The sequence below is a fragment of the Hylaeus anthracinus genome, unplaced genomic scaffold (assembly GCF_026225885.1).
Source record: "Hylaeus anthracinus isolate JK02 unplaced genomic scaffold, UHH_iyHylAnth1.0_haploid 11997, whole genome shotgun sequence".
NCBI lineage: Eukaryota > Metazoa > Arthropoda > Insecta > Hymenoptera > Colletidae > Hylaeus > Hylaeus anthracinus.
In genome coordinates, this window is record NW_026534344.1 from 1,963,630 (window position 1) to 1,984,384 (window position 20,755).

Consider the following 20,755-nt stretch of genomic DNA (forward strand, 5'->3'; position numbering starts at 1 on the left):
TTAAAATTGACTATTTAAATAATATTTAGGTCATTCAAATCAATTTATGTATATTACACGTTCACATTTAGGATGCTCTCCAAGCGCAAATAGTAATAAAAAAAATGAGCGAAATGATGGACAGTACGAATAAAACGGATGCGATACAGGACTCTGTAGATGCCGTCACTCTTTCTCCTGAATCGGATAAAGCAGCTGATGTAAGCATTCAAAGAATATGCTTGCATCGACCATACCAGTATCAGTAACTATGTGATCTAACGATGTCTCTGAAACAAATTAACCAATTTCATCATTTTTTATCACATCAATTTAACTTCATTGGTTACTAATTACTACTCTGCTCGTCTATGGTTCTAACTTCTAGCGTTTGTGTATTACAATGTTTTGTAACTACAACGGTGCCTTATTTGTCTTACTATCATAGTTCACTACGTTACGGCCGTCTAGTGCAGATTTTCCCAAACTTGCTGTACGCAGCAAGGTGGGTCCCCCTAAAGAGATACGCGAATCCGAAAAAGTAGTGGACGAGAAGGTCACTCGACGTACCGAGGAATATGTGGATGAGGTGACGGGTGAACGTCGTGTACGAACTGTCGAATACGTCGAGAAGCTCATTGAGCGACAGGTACTATAAATTCTAGAATTTGCACAGAATATAAGCACCGAAAATTCTTTGATCGCGTCACGTCACGTCACGTCACGTCACGGATTACGAACGGTCTCAGTGCAAGCCATAAAATACTTCTTAGATGGTAGATATTTCCAAAGTATTGTACTGGCACTTCAAAAATATTTAACCGACATTTCACTGATATTAGAAGATTTTCATTTAGAATTAGTTTTTATAGCTACATTCGTTTAGAAAATTTTTTATACAATGCACATATAATTAAACTTCTGACATTTCAAAATTTTGCTACAAGGAACGATATAATAAAAATTATATAAATCACCTGGGCCAGTAACAAATAATATAACGTAAACGCTGATGATTTTTTGAAATAGTCAAAAAAGAAATGAAAGGTCAAAATTTTTAATACAGGTTTAGCGAACCTTTCAGACTCACGTGTACCATTCTAATCCATTGATATATATATGTGTATATGTGTGTGTGTGTGTGTGTGTATCTCTAGTCTGCGAAGGACAAGTTGAACAAAATTAATACGGGTGTTTATGCATGCTACTGCTACAAATGTTTTGTTTCAATGCACAAACTGTGATAGAGACATTAGTTCAATAGTTATATTTGTTGTTCCAAGAATCCAACACTGACCATGGAAGTGCAACCTGCACCACCTTGAGCAATTGATTTCATTTCCACTGATCACTAACAAACTCTTCTCACGCTATTGGTAATGCTACTACTGTTTTTTCTTATCTAATAGTTTCTTAAGCATGTACAAGTATATTTTCTGTGAATGATACTTTAGCATAGTTTTACTGTTGGTAACGGTACATATTAAATATTAAAATAACGCTATCGTAAACTTTGTTAATTTAAACTACGCCATTTAAAATGTGCCATATCGATGCAAAAATTTCTCCATTTTAGCATTCTTTTACACGTGTAATGTATACATTTGTACAACTAGGTTGAAACTCTAAGAGAAAAGATTATTTCACTGGAATTAAGTAACGCAGAGGACGAAATAGAGAGTATTACTGGCACGGGAGCAAGCGATGCGGAAAGCGAAAGCGAAGAAATTGCTGGACAGTCTTCTGTTGCGAGTACTCCTCAAGAGAAAACCGAAACAATCATCACATCGAATGCGACTGAGGATGCAGCGCCTAAAATCAGTGTAAACGCAGTCGTTGCCTCAAAGAAAAAGAAACGGAAACGTTCGAAAAAAGGTCGTCATTGACGTAAGATAAAAATATCGGTGCAAATAAAATAAAAAACAGAAAGACACGTACAAGGAACTTAGTGAATATTTCGTTGTGACAATGTGTTCCAATAATGCAAATTTTGTGTTAAATCAATTTACATTGCATACTACATACTTGAAATCCCTGTGTTGTTGGTGCATGTAGTATTACGAATCACTCATTGCGCATTGCTTTTTTCAAGCATACACATACATATATACATAAGATGCAATTTTACATTCACGATTTAATGTAATTCATAGGTGCAGTCAAAACTATATTTAATTTTCACACAATCCGTGCTATATTTTTGGTATTAACATATTTTAAATAATACATTTTTTTTTATTAGCATTAGTATGTCATACTTTCACTCGAGTGGTGCAGCATAATAATTGATAAACGATTTCCATATTTCATGTTTTGTAGAATTTGTATTTTGTATTATCTTTTTCATAAACTTTAACAGCTTAGCCTGAATAAAAATATATTTTATCGTTGGAATTATTTAAAGTAATTATGTAGAACGAAATTTTCGAAAAAGTTAATTTGTAATGTCGCAATAGTAGCCGATATGATTTAACGTTTTTACATTAATCTATGTAAAATGATAAACATTCCTTGTTACAACTTTTATCGTATTATTTGAGTACAGCGCATTAACCGCGTTCATTTTAATATTCTTATATTTAAAAAAATATAAGCAATTTAGGTAAAATACAGAAAATAATATTTTGGTTACTGCATAGGAATAACGTGCAAGCGGAAAGTTTTTATTAAATTATGATATAATATTATATTGGTTTCAAGTGTACGTAAAATATGTTATATTTAGCTAACATTAAAATGAAAGTAATGTAAAACACATCTAGTTATCGTGGTATGTAAAGTATTTTATTTATTTTTCCTTAGAAGTAAGTAAATTAATATATATGTCATATAAAGTTATCGTAATCCACATTGGAATTTATTTTAAACTTATGTGTATTATCCTGATTATCGAATATAATTATTTTATAATGATATTCACATTTAGAAACAAATTTATTCCATATTATTATTCAATTTCTCGTCAAAGTTGCCGCAAAGTTAACGAATAGGGGTATTCAATTTTCAAATTGTTTTAAATATAATACTAATGAATTTGTTTTTTAAATTTATTTGATTTCATTTATTTATGCTGATGTTTGTTATATTTTATAACTGATGAAATTTTATTTTACAATACAGGAATGTAAGAATAACGTTTGTATTATTGTATACAACAATTACGATTATAATTAGTATTATGAAACATGTATTCAATATATACTAACAAAAAAAAACTGGGCAATCTGTAAAAGAAATGTAAAAATACTTAATAATTCGAATATGTAGAATTTATATTTTAATTTTGTTAAAATATAATTTCGTATTAAAATTTTGCATTATAGATATATGTATAACCGATTATTACATGGACAAATATCAATTGATAGTACTCGTATTTTCATGCAAACTAGTTCGAAATTGCAATATATAAAGCAAAATGAAGGAAAATGGAAGATAATATTATTGTTTATATCTTAGATGTAACTTATTCAATTTCTACATACTGGCAGTAATAAGAAAAAAAAATTCTTTTAAATATAAAAGTGTCGTTTTACATGTATCATGTAAATTGTTTTAGTAAAGCGGACGATATTATTAATATTAAGATGCATTGAAATTATACATGCAAAATGATATAGTAAATATTGATTGTATCAAGTCCACCATTAACTGTAGTGTAAAGTGTGATTAAGGTAGCGGGACCAATCGATTGCATTAGTAGTAAGATTACATGAATGAAAAACAAACTAATTTTTTTTTGATAAATTGTATATCTTTTGTCAGCATTACAGTGACAATAATAAATTCAATAACGTCATTATTTATCAGAATATTAACAAAAATATAAAGTGCCAATCTTAACTGAAATAATTTACAAATCAAGTCATTTTTAATAAACGAGTAATGAAACATCTAAAAAAAATACTTTTGTATGTACAGAAAAAATAACATAACCAATAAATATGATTCCGAAACAATGATAGTGTTAAATATTATAAAATATGTTAATATTTACTTTAAAATAATTTATATATAAGTGCAAATATACATCTTTATACTTGCTCTATTATTACATGATGGTAAATAAAATGTGGTAAAGTACTCGTAAGAAATTAATAAACTCTTTTTTTTTTTTAATTATTATTATTAAATTTATAATAATTTTATCTTTTTGGTGCAATAATACCTTCTAGTTGTGTCTGAAAAAAAAATTAATTTTTACAGAATTATTTCTTATATATTTATGCACACTAAGTATTTACCTTTAACTGTTGATTTGTTTTTCTAAGAAATTGAATTTCTTCCATATGTTTCTTCTCCTCAGCTTCTCTTAATTCAGCTGCTCTTTTTTGCGCCTGTTCAAATTTCTGCTTCAATTCGGCAACAGTCTTCTCTAGGTCACTTTTTTGCAACTGTAGCTCATCCGCGGTAGCAATTAAATCCTCTTTTCCTTGTTCGGCCTACAAGAAATCTTCAGAAATACTAAACCTATTTTTAATACTCTCTGTATATCGAAGAATGTATACGTACTTGTAGAGCTTTGCGCATACCGAAAGCAATACTACTTTGATACAAAATCTGATATGCGGATAATGTCATTTTGAGTTCATCTCGAACTCTAAGCAAAAGTAAACCACGTTCAGAGCAATTTACAGTTACCTGACGTATTATTTCATCTAGAAAATTATATTGTCCGATTTATTTATGTATTATATTATATTTATATTGTTTGAAATTTTACCGAAACATTGCGTGTAAAGTTCCCTGCGTACTGGACAAATACCAGTTTCTCTTGCTTGCCTTTGTTGTAGTCTCATATCAAGTTGCTCTTGCAAATTAATAACATCGAGCCTTGTTGCTGGCGTACTCGACACCTGTATGATCAAAGTAGTTAATAATATTAGACGAAAAGAATATCGTAATATATATACTTGTTGAATCCATGTTTGACCATCTTCTTCCCATTGTTTTGGAGGCAAAATCCTATTCAGAATATCGGCAGTCTCGCGTCGCATATCAACCGTAAGAGGAGTCGTTTGAACTTTACAAACTGTTGCACCAATTTTTGGTGCTGTCTCTTTACGTATCTGTTTTGGCAGCAAAATACAGAATTAAAATTATGACCGTTCGTCTCTTTATTCTTACTTTACACTATGTTTTTTTAATTATGTAATTCTGTTACAATTCATAAATAACCGGCACATGGTTAGCTATAAAAATTGAACCTTTTCTGGCCGAATAGTATCCAAAATCGGGTTGTCATATTTGACCAAAGTATCCATAGTGGGAATAGTACGATCCTGTATTGCTGTTGCCATTATTATATTGCGTTACGTACACTTATGAAATAACAAATATATTTCAATTTACTGTTCAGTAACTAATTTATTACTTATTGAAATGTTACTTGCACATTTGTAGGTGTTTAGTTTGTTTCTCAGCACCAAAGAGTAGATATCAAATTGTTAGCAATTGTCATAGCGATATCGACGTATCGTGCGTTACCAAGTAGCAGTATAATAATTAGAACGCCTAACAGTTACGAAATAACGACATGTTTATCATATCATACCATAGAATTCCTGACTCGTTTTAAAGGATCTCTAATATTAGTCAAGTAATTAAATAATGAAAATTTATTATAACAAACATAGTAAAATTATACAAATTTTTAATTTAATAAATTTCTTATAAATATTCCGTGTAAAATAATTATAAAAAATAGTACAATTTTAGTCAGATTAATCTTAAATCGTTTAATACGTTATTACAATATTTTTCTTAACGTATTTCCGCATTTTGGTTAGTTTGGAAGTAACACAATTTATATAAACTTGTTAAACTATTCTTAATACGTGTTAAAGTTCAGAGTGATTTTGCGTAATTTTTGCTTCAAGATGTATATGAAGCTTTTCTATTGTTCTAGCATGCTTTTTTATATGTTGTTGCATAGTAAAGTTTTCTATGTCATATGGCTTCCCCTGACGTGCAGCTTCTAAAGCAGCTTCTGTATGCAGATGGCGTAACTTGAGTAACCTTCCTTCGTAATGTAAAAGTTCCTCCTAGATGGTACAATATATATCGATGAATTATCAGACAAAAATATAGTTCATGCTGCAGTTTTTCTATGTACAAATAAGGGTTATATAAGATATATTGTTTTATACATTATTACCTTTAAAGAAGCTCGTTCTTCCGGCGAGAACGAACCTTCCAAGACAATTCGCCACAACCCTTGCACTTTCGGTTCTACAAATTCTTTATGATTCGGACCTGTAGCGGTTAATCTGTCCAAACGATCGTAACCATTTCTGAGTTCCAAGTGCTTTTCTCTAAAATAATACATTTATAATTTGTTAAAGTTTACCATGAACGAGCATGGGCGCACGAGAATCTGTGAATTAAGACAAATTATACGTGTGCTATGCTTCCATATAGATTATTTATCCTCGATTAATAGAATACCGCGTTACATTATGATATTTGCAAAAACTGTGACGATCGTCGCATGTGTACGTATAAACATACCGAAGTAAAGTTGCCTTTCCTAAATAATCTAACTTCTGTCCAGGAACATTATTAGAAATTTCTTCTTTCTCTTCTATTACATTCCAGCTTTCCGGCTTCTGATACAAACTATCTGAACAACATATTAAACGTGAAATTTATACTAAGATACTTTGTTATGTTTGTTAATGTATTGTTTATTTTACCCACTTTCATGTGTTTCTTTATCCCCAACTTCTACATCTTTCAAAAGATTCATATATTCGTCTACTTTATCCTGATGATGTTGAAACTCTTCTTTCAACGTTTCCAATTCTTCGTCTATCGAACAGAAATGAGAAATATGTAAATTGATATTTGTTTTCATAGATTAACAAGTTAAGATTACATAAGATATATACTTACGTGTAAAGCCAGCATATTCAGCTTTAGCCCATAATTTGTTCAACCTTTTATCTTTAAACACATCTTTAGCAACATAGTTACTTCCGTCGTTTAATGCTTTATGTTGCTTTAGTAATTTTGGATCTTCGGTATCATTAAAATGTTCCAACAATCCATATGTGCTCATAATTCCTTGACATAAATACAAAATTTTAGAATGGACAAGTATTATTAATAATACTAATAAGTATTTCGCTATCAATATTAAATTACCAATGAGTTTTTTTCGCAGACGTGCTTCTTCCTCGCCATTTGGATCATTTCCATCGGATTTAAAATGCTTATACGCAATTTCTTCTTTATCGTGAATCTTCAAATCGCTAAATATCGATTGCAGTTTCGTATCGGTCAAACGCTATTAAAAAGTTGCTTAATTACTTTCTTTGGGCACATATACATCAGCGTACTTTTATAATGCAACAATAATACTCACGTTTTTTGCTTTAACCCAAAGTACATTCAGCTTTGCCATACGAAACGGTTTGTCTAATTCACGAAGAGAAGTTGGAAATTGCAAAGGATTTTCATATTTCGGTTTATTTGCTTCGGCGGAATATTTATTAGCAGTTGCCCCTGTATAAAATAATAAAATGCATAAATTTACCGCTAAACAAATGCGAATAAAAGACGCCATTATTTAAGGTGGTTCTTTTCCAACTAAATTAATCAAAACAAAACTCAAATACAGAAAGTATTAATAACAATATATTTTCTATAATAAAATTCTTAAATTATTATTTGATTATGATTTTTAATAAAAAAAAAGTAGTAATTGATACAATTACAGTTGCAATTAGTTTTTCAAGTATTGTTCTCTTCAACGTAGTAGTTGTGAAATCGAGAACGCGGCAACGTCGGATGCAGGGACACCTCTTCAGAGTATCATATATCAGAAGTAAAATTCGAGCCAAATTCAATTAGTGCCACATACAAAAGGTAAGTTTCAAGCAAAAAATAAAAATTATGATACCAACTCGAACATTACGTTCTCCTGATACAAGAGGTAAGTATCGAGCAGAAAATAAAAATTATGATACCTACTCGCTCATTACGTTCTCCTGATACAAGAGGTAAGTATCGTTATTTAATTAAAAGTTATGCTACTTCTTTGAGTACTATCAGGGGGAAATTAATAGGAAACATTCTAGAAATTAACGAGAAATAAAGGGAACTGTCTGGAGCCCTTAGGAGTTGTTAAGAGATATTAGGGGAGGTTGGGAGGTGTTAGCGGGTGGTAGCTGTATATGAAACGAACGAAGTTAATAGCGCCATCTACCAATAGAAATAGGAACTATTCGAGGAGAAACTTGGTCGTATTTCCAAAAGATGCGCTGATCAAACTACGAAAATTAGTTCGAGTATACGAATATATGTAATCGGTAGAAATTATTCCTTTTAACATCTATTTAGATAATTATTGTTGCATTAAATAACTGTTCAAACAAAATTTATTGCACATAATAATACAGCGTCTAATATTGGGCAAGAATATTGCATCGAATTGCGTCTGCGCTTGAACCTCTTGTCCCCCGAGATCATAACAAGTGCCATTTGGTGTTTTTAAAACAAGCAGCAAACACAGTCGTTTATCCACGTTTATCGTGACTTGATTTGATCCGATATGACATCGGCTAAAGATTTATCAAAGGAAGAAATACAAATCGAACCACCGATCTATACCGATAGTTCGGTAACGGATCACAATTCAAGATGCGGTTCACCGAAACGTGGAACTACGCTTTCAACTAGTACGAGCAGCTTTGAGGCACTAGATCCTCACGATCCAAACCTTAGTCGTTTAGCGAATACGATGTTTCAAAAAACCGGTGAATATTTGCAAGAAGAACTCACTTCCACTCACGCCGATTATCGTTTATTAGAACGACTAAACAAAGAAACGATTGCAAAGTACACCGAACTGAAAACAATATCTTCTAGTGTAGCTCAATCTTTGGATTCTTTAAACGAAAAATATAAAAAATTGCAACCTATTTTGGATAACATCAACGAGATCGACGATAGTGTAACGAAACTAGAGCAAGCTGCATATAAATTAGCATCCTATTCCAAACGATTGGAAGCCAAGTTTAAAGACATTGAAAAAGATACAAAAAAATAAGTGAACCTGTGATACATATTGCGTTCTGTATAAATGAAAATATGAACATATACGTACACTTGATGTTGCGATAAAAACTGAGAAAAGGGATGAAATTGATAACATTTTTTGTGATAAACGGATTAATTTAACCGTGTGAATCGCAGGAGAATATGTATATATATTTGATTTAAGTATTATGATGTTCATTGTTGAATTTCGAAGAAAATAGATAAAAAAGTTTATTTACAATTATACGTGTCTTTTTTATTTAGGTAAAGAATGGTGAAAAATAACAGCAACTTGTCGCATTCTTATAATTAATTATATTAGAGTACAATTTTAGTAGACGCACACATCACGCATTTCATCTAAAGATTTTATAAAAGAGTAATGCGTTGTGTGTTGCCTTACAATATATCACATAGTAATATTTCAATTTTGTAATTAAACTATTTTTTAAGTGTATCGTGTTTTACTTATGCATTTATATGCTGTTTGTTTCTTCTTGAGAAATATAAGATGATATCGTTACAAACTTGGCTAAAGAATAATGTACAGGAAATAATTCATGGCATGACAAAAAGCAAAAGAAAAATAAATAATCTTAAATGTAATGAAAAACATAAATACAGAATTGTAACAATACGCAATGTTGTTAAAAAATGAGAAATTCTGCTATTGCATGATTTGCCGATTCTATACCGCTATTAATTATACGCAATGTAAGCAATGTTTTACAATTGCAAAATGATGTTACATTGTTGGACCAAGCATTCATATACGGATATGCGTATTATATCGATGTGCTATTTTTTGTAATAGATTATTCAGAACATGTTTATTATGTCACCGAAAAATGCGATGAATGCAATCAAGTATAATCTGTCTCCTATACGAAAGCAATATATGTTTTTAATCGTTTGTTAAATGTTCAATATTTGATAAATATCGAAAGTTTAAGGTTTTGCCATTCGATATACTTTGATAATTTCTTTTTACAACCACAAGTATAACGCGCCAAGTGTTTTAACATTACAAGTATAAATAAAAGAACATAAAGCGGGTGTGTTCGTCAAAAACATGACGATGCATTGGCAAACTTCAAAGAAAAATGATAACGATAGATTTCGATAATTTCCAAAACTAAATTGCTCCTAATTACCAATATTATTCGTTGCTCTTAACAATCTAAAAAATTTCCGGCCATCAACAATTCTAACGCAATTTCAGGTGCGATAGGGAATTCTGGTATTTCTGTGCTGCTATTCGTATAACGTACTTTGTAAGTAAAATACATGCAAACCTTTTGTAATACGTGAGAGCTGTAAATAAAAGACATAGTTGATTCTATAAATATATTGGAATTTCATTTTAAAAAAAGTAAAAGAACTTACGGGATTTCACGGAAATTAACTTCGTTAGCTTCATTTTCAGCAAACTGACCAGGACCGCTCAACATGGCTTTTATAGTCCCGCTAGTTAAAGCATGTTCACGCTTAACGATAAATTCATGTCCGTCGCTGCTCACCAATTTTACATACATTGCATTCGGCCCTTCGCATCCTCCATAAACTGGTCCGCTTTCTTGCTAAAATTTTAGTTTGTTACATACGTTAAGCCATAGTAGAAACAATTTTAAATATATTACATCTGTAGTTCCAACTACCATACAATGGAAGCTATTGTTAGTAACAAAAGACAGGGTAAACAATTTAAAAAAAAAAAAAAAAAAGAAATCGTTAAGCAGCAAAACTTTAATTTGCAGAAATAGGTACCGCATGCAGGTCAATAGACGAACTGCCTTCTTCTTCTTCTGCATTATTGACAGTTTCTTCCTCATTGGGCTTGATCCAAAGAAAAATTAGCATTAATCAACAAATTGTTTACCATAACTTTTCCTGTTTTCCAATTAAAGGAGACAAATGAAATTTCAGTCACGATAGCAGCCCAATTGTAACTGTGCGTAGTTTTCTTTTAAATACATTTCACATATCCCAGTTGTCATGCGAAAGTTAGGCATGCATTATATATTAAAGAAAAAACATACCTTTTCGGCTTGCATATTCACGTCGTTTGACATGTTTCTATTTTGTTGGTTGTATAGTATCTCTAGAAGGAAGTTATTATTTGTAAATAAATTATTGTGTCACACAAAAATATATAAAATATATACTTTCAAAAATCATTCTATCAGGTCGATGTTTACAAAATATTTGTCCAAATTAAACATTTTCCAACGCATTCTATCGAAAATGAGCAAACGTGTTTTCAACGTACTATAAACAGATAACATTTTGTATCCACCAACCTTATACATTATCATTGAATTATGAAAGATTTAATTATTATTGTTTAAAATTGAACCGCTATGATACCATTGAGTCCTATCCGCACACACTTTCCTTGATTGTAACGCAAGATCAGTTTTTCACTCCAACGTTCGTGCAGATGAAAAGGTTATTCTGAACGTTAAGACACAACGCGTCATAATAGATTCAACATTAACCATAAGATATTATGAATCAATGTCGGTGTATGCCCGTGATAGAACGTATTACAAATTACAATTCAAATGGAATAACAATCACGAGAAAAAGAGAAATCATGCATGAAAAGGAAAACAAAGGAACATCCGTTATGTTCAGTGTAAACTGTGCGCTAACGATCGCAATTACTTTGGATCAACAAAATTTTAACGACCTATTTTTTCATTGCATATCGTTTAAAAATACTAAACGATACGTACCTCGTTGAAAAGTAAATATCTATCAAATTCAGACTTTTCGAACACGGTTAAAAAGACAATGAAAGCCAATTAATATGGCTACTGACAATGTCGTGTGCACTTCAGCTTCAGCACGTCTCGACCAACGATGAGTCGAAACTGTACTGTAGCTGTACTTCTCCATCTGTAGTTTGACTTGATTTTATGCTACGATTGGACAATATAAAAATTGGCGCGTAAAAAAACTATCGAAAACATTTCACTGCGATAGAACACGATTATTCGATTAAACTTTTATTATTCTCGCAATAATTTGATTATTTTATCGTTACGATTCAAGTGACACGTCTTTTACAGTCTGTCAGATTCCTTTGACCTATTGTTCGAATTTCTTTGAAAGTTCAACATGACGAATACTGAAAACACTGTGTAAAAATATAAATTATAGACGAAATAAAATGCTCGATTCGGTTAAAGAATCTAAAATTACTTCCACTTTGTAGATATTCCCATGGAATAAACGAAATAAACGAAACTTTGAGATTAGCTGCTATTAAAGAAGCTAATTTACAAAATGTCACACATATTCTCTATTCTGCGTCGGAACCTAATTCGGAGATGCATACAAAGTTACTGGAACTCGATGAACATTTGCTGGAAACTATTAAACAAGGAGACAGGTATGTGTTTAATTTGATTTTTAACCTCTTGCGGCCGGGATTTTGAAACATAAACATTAAGGAAAAATAATTGAAAAATAGTGCATATCCAAACACTATTTTATCTGATATATAAATTTAATTTTAATTTAATGGGTCATTGTATACGTATTGTATTCAGAGATATCATCCACAAAGTAACTTTGCCTTGGTAACTTTTTACTATCTGCAGTTTTTTAGTTTAATGTTTCAGGGTAATAAACAAGATTCTGCAGTATTGTGCACAAAAAGTCGAACATATGATATCAAGGAAGCAGAAACATCTAATTCATGTATGTTAGTACCAAATTTAAACGTATCCAATCAAGCAAGTACATGTACCAATGGTCGAATTATAAGAACTCATAATATCTCAGGGGTTTTTCATACATATTATGAGGTATGTGTATTGTACAGCAACAAATTATTTGTAAATCTATAATTCGTACATTGTAAATTTCCAAAATAATTAAGGTAAAGGAATATAAGCCCAAGTTAGAAAAATTACTTAACATCCTTGAACCTACTTCTTTCAAAGGAATGGAATATGAATCTGCTATAGTTAAAGAACATTTGTATGATTGGGACAGATTACAGAGTGAAATACAAGCCAGTGAAGATGAACTGTATCAGGCATTAAATGAATATTTAATAGTGAATATCGATGGTATATTTCTTTTTTGTTTTTTGTTTTGGGGTGAGGGGCATTTACTAAATAATATCTACTTGATTTAGTTATTACAACTATATCATCCTATTTGGTTTTGTAGGGTATTATCGTTTAATATCATTCGAAGGTGAGGTGCAAAGTTTAATGTTAATGTTGGATCTCTTTGATGAAAATAGTTGGGAACTAGATCAGATAGATAAAGAAGTTACATATGAAGCCTTGAAAGAATTTATTCCCAGGCCTGTATTTGATATTTTATTTATGAAGTATACGGAAGCAACCAGTAAATCAAAAGAAGATGCAACACCTTTCTACAGGTATTGGAATTTTTTTTTAGAATACAAGATATATACTTTTCATTATATTTTGTTGTAAGAAATTATGATATTTTAGATTCAACGAAGAGAAATGTTGTAAAAGCTTGGCGAAAATTCTCCTTGCCGCTTCGCCGGTAACAGAGTACAAACAATTTATGGAATCATGGCAAATCGGTACTCCAGATAGTAAGATATGATTTGTTTAAAAGTAATTTGTACATGAAGCTTGTATTCAAATTGCGTTTTTCTAAATGTAGAAATGCAACCAAAAGAAGAATATTTGGGCGGTATAGCTCTTATTACTTGGAATAGTTCAACATTGGAAAAAGAAGTAACATCCTTTTCGGAAGCAGATTTGCCAAAGAATATTAACGAGAGGTTTAATGAACTTTTTAAAGCGAAAAATAAATGGACTGTACAAGAAATAACACCCTATATAATGTATGTAAAAGAAACGTGTTCATGGAATGCAAACATTTTTTGTTTTGTTGTATAAATTTTTGTTCTGTTTCAGAAATTTGTCAACAACCAAAATGAATGTTAACGCTCTTCTAACTAAGTATGCTAGATGTTCACAGGTTAACGGCATTAAATATTATAGCGCGAAACACGGTAAATAGTTGATTGAACTATTCGTTATACTGAAATCATTCGCGGCGTTTATTTCGCTTGTGATCATGATACATCATAGTTACATTTACACAATTTTATAAATATTTTTCAATTATTATTACGCATTATGTTTACTTTTATTATTCGTCGTCATGATAGACTGCTGTTACTTCGATACTTATTTCTTCTTAATGACCTGTGATTGTAATTTGAAGAATAACTAACTACCTGCACTAACAATTAGAAATGGCTCATACATTAACATTTCGTCAAAAATTACGAAATCTTGTATTATATAGCATGATTGCAGAATAATTTTAACTGCAAGTGCTAAAATGAAAAAAGTTTTTAATCAAATTTTTCGCGCAGATACGTAGGCTTGTAATATTTTTTATCGCATAAAATTACGCGTACGATAAATTTGGTTTAAAAGATTTTTACTTTAATTCTGTCATCACATATTATGATATTCGTTACGACATAGTTGTAATAATTACATATAATGAAAAGAAATTGAATAAAAATTGTAATACATTATAAATGGTGTATTATTGGAGGCAGTATAAATATCTTAATACTTCCTATAATTGAAAATTAAAAATTTCTTAAATATTTTAATGCAAGTAGTTAAAGTTAAATTTTCTAATAAATTTCTTGCACGTAGTGCAATGTTTGCGATTAATAAAAAAAATGCCAAGAATAATATGTAACTGAATCGCCAACATCGTTATTAAATGATATAAATTTTAAATATTTATATATATATACACATTTAAAGTAATTCAAGAAAAAAGATCTAATGCTTTCGATACAGTAGCAGCGTCAAACGTTGTAACCGAAAGTTACGAATTCCCGGGATGAAAATTCATTAATCTATAACTGTACACTTCTAATCGTTTAGTAAAAAAATCTGTTTGGATACACAAGCACACACACCTTGGCACATTAACATTTAGAACCGTGAGTGTCATCGAATAACGAACAATATAAAAAAGCAATTTTTCATCAACAAAATAATCCTGAAAATTAGTGGAAATTTCGCTTTAATATGAAAGTAAATCTTCCCAGGAACGCGAACAGGTAACAAATTCTATAAAAATGGAATACTTTACATCTATGGAATATTTAATGGATCTGTAAATGCATAGAGGCGCATTTCATTGACAAAATGTCAATACTATTCTTATGCAAAGATGAAATTTTCTATAAATATTTTGTAGGAACTGACTTGCCGTTGAAGAATGATTCGCTTTTTATAAAACATTCTGTATAAATTTCACAAATCGGTATGAATAGCTAAATAATTACATAATAGAAATAACATTCAGTCCCATTTTTTTTTACATTGTAATCACTCCCGGTAGCAGGAAATCGACTATTAAATTATAGATTCGTAAAAACAACACTATAAGATTGTATCCTAGATGAAATTAAATTTTCGCGAAATATTATCGTTTGAACTATTTTTTTAAATATATATATATATAGAATTGTCCAACTACCTATAGGATGATGCAGTGAGAAAATCTCTCGGATGATAGATCGTATACGTCATAATGTAATTGTAATTTCTTTTATAATTAATTGTTGATAATGTTGATAAACATGTCATGTTGATGTGAATTTGCACGAACGCTAGTTGCGCGTAATTCCAATCCTCTACGTTTAAAGATTGTTCCTTTTGCGTCACCCTATACACGCGGTTGTTATACAATAACAAATTAACAATAATTCTAAAGCTTTGGAGTGATTTTCTTTATAGCTGTGACTTACTTTTAATGACAATTCTTCTACTGCTACATCTAATGAATACTGTCCTATCTATAAGTACGTTTAGACCAAGTCTGTATAGCGTTAAAAAGAGCTACAAAGCACAAATACTAAATCTCCTGCTGCTGAGTTATGCGCGAGATGTAGACGGGTAACTTGTACGACGTCGCCTATATACATACAAACTAATATCTCTCCGAAGTATTCCTGAAATCAGCAAACAAATAGAAGTAACGAACGTATGTTTCAGATAGCTTTACAGATGGAACACAATTTCCAAGTATAATTTACCTTAATACAAGGCACCTCGTTGTTAGCTATCACTTGTTGCAGTTTCGTTTGGCGTTTTATTGTTAGTTGAAAACACTGACTGTTGATTAATACCTGTCGCGATTGTCTGACTTGGGTGAATTACAGGTCCTACTGTTTGGACTAAATTACAGGTAACTGGTACCATCGGTGGCAGATTAACCGAATTATTCATGGAGCTGATATTACACGATAACGATGGTCTTTTTCTTTCTAAACTATTCGTCGCCATTTGTCTCCGTGTCGTCGAATTACGTTCGAGACTGTTAGTAACGATGTGATGCCTTCTTTCTAGACTGGACCCGGTACTAACATCGCTTTGACTACCCTAAATTGGAAAAAGATTCGTGCGTCTATGGTATCGACGTAATACAGTGATTTATTTATGATGTAAAATCTGGTCACAAGATCAGGATTTTTACCTGTGAAGAGCGATCGACCGACTGACCCATTCTGTGCAGAAGATCACCGCTTTGGCTTTGTCTAAACGTTGTGCTTTGGCGTTCAGTCGACTGACTTCTTCTCAGAAACTGTTCACCGGATTGACTGGATCGTATACGGCCTTCTGCTGCGGATTCTTGCGGACCGTTATTGTCGTTTTGCTTTTGGCAAATCTGGCTATCCACGTATGGATAGCGAATACGTATCGAGTCGATTACGTCTAATAAGTTTTTCGCGTCCATGGCCAATATGTGTGCTGCCGATAGCATGCCTCTGAAATACACCGTACGTCCCCTTAATACTTTTCTTCGTTCGTTACATCGGGTAATGTACAAGGTTCTAGAAACTGAGGTAAGCCGTAGCTCTCTTTAAAAATTTATAGAACGTTAGGTAAGAAAACAAGTTACGGTTAACCCCAGTTTCTAAAATCATCTTGTATATTGTATTTGTTATGCATTGCACGGAGCGTTTACTTTCGATACTCTGCATCCAAAGTAGTAGCACTATATTTTTGAGCCTGTTTCATAGCGGTTACCAGTTCTGCCATGTCTTTGCTGAGAACTTTATGTGCCATTTCTACTTCACGATGAGCAGATATAGGTAATATGTCCATCAAAGAGTCCACAGACGACAGCAGTGCTCTCAATTCGAGGCCTACTTTACGTACTAATTCCAAGTATTGTTCTGCCTTGCTCTGCTGTACACCTGGCATCACAATTCAATGAAAAAAATACTCTGAATGTTACAACACAAGCGATGTAGAACGACGTTGTACCTTGTGACAAAGACATCACGGCACGGACAACGCTGGTAGTGCAATCGTACACTTTGTCGTTGGTTCTATCCAAATCGGCGGTTGGCGTCGGTTCCATTTTCTAGGAAACGAAGGTATAGGTATAGTACGTATTATTATCCATTAAATATTTCTGGTAACGTAAGTCCTTCTCGTAAAAATGTTAATTGGAATTTATAAAACAGAAAACAGCCTCGCTCATCGTTAAAACAACACTCGTTCTTGTATAGTATGATTATTATTAAACATAGTACCTTTACGACGATTACTTTATCCGTGCCCTTATCGGAGCCCAACGAGCCAGTATTTCCGCTGTGCTGTTCGTGATTCGGCGACTGCGTGACTGAACGAGGAACCGGAGGACTGGCACTTTCATCCCCGCTCGTCGCGATGGACAAACGTTTCTGAATAGACAACGACAAATTTCATTAATTTTCAACGAGTTTCTTTGTTACAAATTTCATTTAAACTTGTTGGCCCACCTCCTCTCTCGCTAACCAGCGGCTGTCCTCTTCCGATTGACGTTGTTGTTGCAATAATCGCTGCTCCAATAGCCTTTGTTCATCGTCGATGCCGCTATTAGAATTTTCCGTAACGCTGTCCAATAGCTGCGACTGCACAACTCTCTGAAACAAGAAAAGCTCATCTTATTTCCTAACCGTCGGCTTACGATTGTTGGTAGGATAATTTGTCGTTTCGACTTCGATAAACATATGTACACAGTAAAATTAAAGAGATGCATAATTCTCGATGCAAATGTACAATTTCAGACTAAGAGTAGTGCAATCACACTCGTCACATGCAGCTCAATTGTGTATTATTATTGTTGTTGTTTGTTATTATTATTATTGTGTTCATTCTTCATGCAAAAAGATTAGCCTACCAAACTGCAAAGAAAAATAAAACAAGTAATTCAACCTTAACGAAACATTGTTTCTAGTTTTGCACAACGAAAGTAGAAAGGCCCGCTGCGTGTATGCGTGTGTCCGTAAATTCAAACGAGCATGTAAACACGACGAGTGTGCGAGCGCGTAGCAAACTAGAGCTGTTCGAGATTGAATCCATCTCTGTAAAACGGAATTCCCAAACAGCTCTATCGCGTGTACCAAAAAAGAAGCATATACAGTAATAATGCTGGTTTGCGGGTAAATGGATGCGATTTGTCATTCCTAGGAGGCATTTGCCAAACCTGGTCTTGATGCGCCTCCTCTGTCATCGAGCTGCTCGACGACATTGTGCTGTCGCTGACAGCGGAGGATATCAGAGATCCGGAGAGCGTACCGTCTGTGGAGCTAGTGAGCTGTTCGTCTTGTTTTTGCGCGACAAATGTGGTGATTTTTGCGACACCGGTCGCTACTTGAGGCATATTCGTTTTCACGATTCCGGGTTGGCAGGCGAGATATGGCGTAGCGGTAGCGTTTGACGTGCTCGTCGCCAGATTCGTAACGTTGCATTGCGAGGGAACGCTTGATTGTACGTGATGTTGCTGCTGCTGCTGCTGCTGCTGTTGTTGTTGTTGTTGTTGCCCAATTGATTGCACGGTACCGCTGGACGAGGAAAACTGTGCCTGAACCGGATGACATTGCGCCATCACGCCAAACGATTGCTGATTCGCGTTGGTTGCTTGAGAGCATGCCATATGACTGGCGATTCCAGCTTGCTGAATTTGCTGCGCGTACCCGGGCCCCTGATGGATCTTCTGAGCCTGGACGACGGTGACGGAGGTCGCGTGACCTGCGTAAATCGGATTGGCGCTACTAGCTTGAGACTGCTGACCGTAAGAAGTCGAGTGAACGGAAGTGCTCTGCCGTTGGACGTTTTGAGCGTGCTGAGACTGCGACAAGTATACCGACTGGGGATGACTGGGGATGTTCGAATAGATCTGCTGGTGGTGCTGATAATTTTGGGCGTGCATCATCATCGACTGAGGTTGCGATGTCTGTCCTGGTGTCGCTAAGTTGCTTCGAGGACTCTGGATGCATTGGGATTGGTTCGAAGTGATCGAGTCCGATGCGTTCTGTGCTCGAAATTTCAATACCGGTCCGTACAGACATTCCGCGTTGGACGCGGTGGAAACGACCACGTTGGACGAACTGACGGTTACACGCGGATAAGCGGCGGCATTTTGAACGCAAACGGAATTCTGGGCGACTGGTTGACCTACACCGAACACTTGACTCGAGGAAGAGAACTGACCGAAGCTAGAGGCAGATTGAGGTTGCACGACGGACCCTACGATACTGTTTAGGCTGCTAGGGCCAAAGTTGCCTGGATTCTCGCCAAAGTTACCGCCTACGCTGGGACTCTGACTGAGATTGCCGACGATGGCGGAACTTTGGGTGAAATTGGCAACCGGACCGTAAATTTCACCGCAGCCGGCCGCAGCGGCGGCGGCGGCGGCGGCGGCGGTCGTGACGGGAACAGCGTTAGACGACGTGAACTTGTGCACGGGCGAGTAGAGATCGCCTGTAATACTACCGACCACTTTCGAGCTGACAGCGTACAAATTTTGCATCTCTTTAACCTTTTGCTGCTTTCTGTTGGCAGCGGGTGATTGAACTTGAGTAGTCTCTGAAATGGTGAGGCTGGACAAGGGAAGAGGAACGTCCGAGGACTCGAGGGAGTCCAGGTTTGTATCGGATAGGGTGGAATCTCCGGAATGTGTGTCATGGGAGACGGACGGTTCCGAAATGGTCGGATCGAAGAAGGGGAGGTCGGAGACCAGAGCAGTGGTCAAGACTTGATCTTCGTCTTGGAACTGTACCGCCAAGGTGTTGAAAGGCGAGGCGGGTGTCGTGTACACGGAGGGACATACCCCCCTGGTTTGATTGTCCTTGAGAAGTTGCGCGAGAACTTCGGGGCTTTGCGCCACGATATAGGTGGAAACCGGCGCCGCGGCGGTTAGGTGGGATTGATCTGTCGAGTTTTGCGGTTGCCTCGAAGGTTTTGGCGGCGGTACGTCGTCTGCACCTAAATCACGAAAGATTATCTGCTTCGTGGGCCGTCAAATGCCTGTGAGTCGTACACAAGGTGTCTCCAGATACGAGGTACAGCTTGACAATTTTACAAGGCTGGGATGCTTAGTGCGCGCATCTTGCACAACATGCAAATTGTATCGTTCGAATACGAAAATTGAACGGTTTCACTTTATGGTAAAAGTACGGAATAGAATGCGATACTATACTTGAAATCTCGCAATTTGCAAATCATTCAAGATGAGCACATTAGGCGTTTCGTCCTGTATAATTTGGGACACCCTGTATAGTTTATCGTTCTCATCCTTACATACCCCAAGACATGGCTTGAACTCTTCTGTTTTCCCGTTTCATCGTTTCTTGTTGCTGGTGTTTTTCTTCCAATAAAATCTCACTGAAAATTATTACACATACATTTCCGATCGTATTTTA

At 34.2% G+C, this 20,755-nt stretch overlaps 7 protein-coding genes across 29 annotated transcripts in view; 3 read left to right on the forward strand and 4 right to left on the reverse strand.

The window, feature by feature from the left end:
• Window positions 1–2,557, forward strand: part of LOC128889702 (protein lap4) — a 33,137-nt gene extending 30,580 nt beyond the window's left edge. For 6 of the 8 annotated variants that reach the window (XM_054147570.1, XM_054147576.1, XM_054147577.1 and 3 more), the window contains 3 exons: window positions 72–200; window positions 428–628; window positions 1,596–2,557. In XM_054147570.1, the coding sequence (XP_054003545.1) occupies window positions 72–200; window positions 428–628; window positions 1,596–1,865 (600 nt within the window). In that variant the 3' untranslated portion in view covers window positions 1,866–2,557. Of the gene's footprint in view, window positions 1–71; window positions 201–427; window positions 629–1,262; window positions 1,356–1,595 lie in introns of all 8 variants that reach the window. The other 2 variants (XR_008460492.1, XM_054147573.1) reach the window with 2 other exon arrangements.
• Window positions 132–5,440, reverse strand: LOC128889707 (axonemal dynein light intermediate polypeptide 1). 5 transcript variants are annotated; one of them, XM_054147589.1, is made up of 7 exons: window positions 5,187–5,440; window positions 4,893–5,048; window positions 4,703–4,835; window positions 4,492–4,637; window positions 4,224–4,421; window positions 4,148–4,160; window positions 136–269 (listed from the first exon to the last, which is right to left on the reverse strand). In XM_054147589.1, the coding sequence occupies exons 1-7, from the start codon at window positions 5,277–5,279 to the stop codon at window positions 166–168; spliced, it is 843 nt and encodes a 280-aa protein (XP_054003564.1). In that variant the 5' UTR covers window positions 5,280–5,440; the 3' UTR covers window positions 136–165. The 5 variants fall into 5 exon arrangements, with proteins under 5 accessions (XP_054003565.1, XP_054003564.1, XP_054003563.1 ...); XM_054147588.1 differs by having other exon boundaries at window positions 4,703–5,048; XM_054147591.1 differs by lacking the exon at window positions 136–269 and having other exon boundaries at window positions 2,550–4,160.
• Window positions 5,441–5,582: 142 nt separating this feature from the next.
• On the reverse strand, window positions 5,583–7,578 carry LOC128889706 (alpha-2-macroglobulin receptor-associated protein). Its single transcript, XM_054147587.1, has 7 exons — window positions 7,346–7,578; window positions 7,126–7,267; window positions 6,874–7,044; window positions 6,679–6,789; window positions 6,490–6,601; window positions 6,137–6,293; window positions 5,583–6,023 (listed from the first exon to the last, which is right to left on the reverse strand). The coding sequence occupies exons 1-7, from the start codon at window positions 7,544–7,546 to the stop codon at window positions 5,820–5,822; spliced, it is 1,098 nt and encodes a 365-aa protein (XP_054003562.1). The 5' UTR covers window positions 7,547–7,578; the 3' UTR covers window positions 5,583–5,819.
• Window positions 7,579–8,227: 649 nt separating this feature from the next.
• LOC128889709 (biogenesis of lysosome-related organelles complex 1 subunit 2) lies at window positions 8,228–9,265 on the forward strand. The gene has a single exon (XM_054147593.1). It carries the CDS (start codon window positions 8,534–8,536, stop codon window positions 9,029–9,031), a length of 498 nt encoding a protein of 165 aa, XP_054003568.1. The 5' UTR covers window positions 8,228–8,533; the 3' UTR covers window positions 9,032–9,265.
• A 339-nt stretch (window positions 9,266–9,604) lies between these two features.
• LOC128889710 (elongin-C) lies at window positions 9,605–11,899 on the reverse strand. 6 transcript variants are annotated; one of them, XM_054147594.1, is made up of 6 exons: window positions 11,760–11,896; window positions 11,389–11,475; window positions 11,061–11,122; window positions 10,789–10,857; window positions 10,408–10,601; window positions 9,605–10,335 (listed from the first exon to the last, which is right to left on the reverse strand). In XM_054147594.1, exons 3-6 carry the CDS (start codon window positions 11,091–11,093, stop codon window positions 10,194–10,196), a joined length of 438 nt encoding a protein of 145 aa, XP_054003569.1. In that variant the 5' UTR covers window positions 11,094–11,122; window positions 11,389–11,475; window positions 11,760–11,896; the 3' UTR covers window positions 9,605–10,193. The 6 variants fall into 6 exon arrangements, with proteins under 6 accessions (XP_054003569.1, XP_054003571.1, XP_054003573.1 ...); XM_054147596.1 differs by lacking the exon at window positions 11,389–11,475 and having other exon boundaries at window positions 11,760–11,899; XM_054147598.1 differs by lacking the exon at window positions 10,789–10,857.
• A 126-nt stretch (window positions 11,900–12,025) lies between these two features.
• On the forward strand, window positions 12,026–14,308 carry LOC128889705 (sister chromatid cohesion protein DCC1). 3 transcript variants are annotated; one of them, XM_054147584.1, is made up of 8 exons: window positions 12,026–12,167; window positions 12,242–12,418; window positions 12,638–12,836; window positions 12,911–13,133; window positions 13,207–13,423; window positions 13,500–13,609; window positions 13,681–13,864; window positions 13,938–14,308. In XM_054147584.1, the coding sequence occupies exons 1-8, from the start codon at window positions 12,145–12,147 to the stop codon at window positions 14,041–14,043; spliced, it is 1,239 nt and encodes a 412-aa protein (XP_054003559.1). In that variant the 5' UTR covers window positions 12,026–12,144; the 3' UTR covers window positions 14,044–14,308. The 3 variants fall into 3 exon arrangements, with proteins under 3 accessions (XP_054003559.1, XP_054003560.1, XP_054003561.1); XM_054147585.1 differs by having other exon boundaries at window positions 13,500–13,597; XM_054147586.1 differs by having other exon boundaries at window positions 12,911–13,103.
• A 29-nt stretch (window positions 14,309–14,337) lies between these two features.
• Window positions 14,338–20,755, reverse strand: part of LOC128889704 (focal adhesion kinase 1) — a 35,237-nt gene continuing 28,819 nt past the window's right edge. For 4 of the 5 annotated variants that reach the window (XM_054147580.1, XM_054147583.1, XM_054147582.1 and 1 more), the window contains 9 exons: window positions 20,638–20,717; window positions 18,538–20,318; window positions 17,831–17,974; window positions 17,603–17,752; window positions 17,331–17,430; window positions 17,029–17,260; window positions 16,537–16,828; window positions 16,097–16,442; window positions 14,338–16,012 (listed from right to left, as the gene is read on the reverse strand). In XM_054147580.1, coding sequence (XP_054003555.1) covers window positions 16,119–16,442; window positions 16,537–16,828; window positions 17,029–17,260; window positions 17,331–17,430; window positions 17,603–17,752; window positions 17,831–17,974; window positions 18,538–20,318; window positions 20,638–20,717 — 3,103 coding nt within the window. In that variant the 3' untranslated portion in view covers window positions 14,338–16,012; window positions 16,097–16,118. The remainder of the gene's footprint in view (window positions 16,013–16,096; window positions 16,443–16,536; window positions 16,829–17,028; window positions 17,261–17,330; window positions 17,431–17,602; window positions 17,753–17,830; window positions 17,975–18,537; window positions 20,319–20,637; window positions 20,718–20,755) is intronic. The other variant, XR_008460493.1, reaches the window with a different exon arrangement.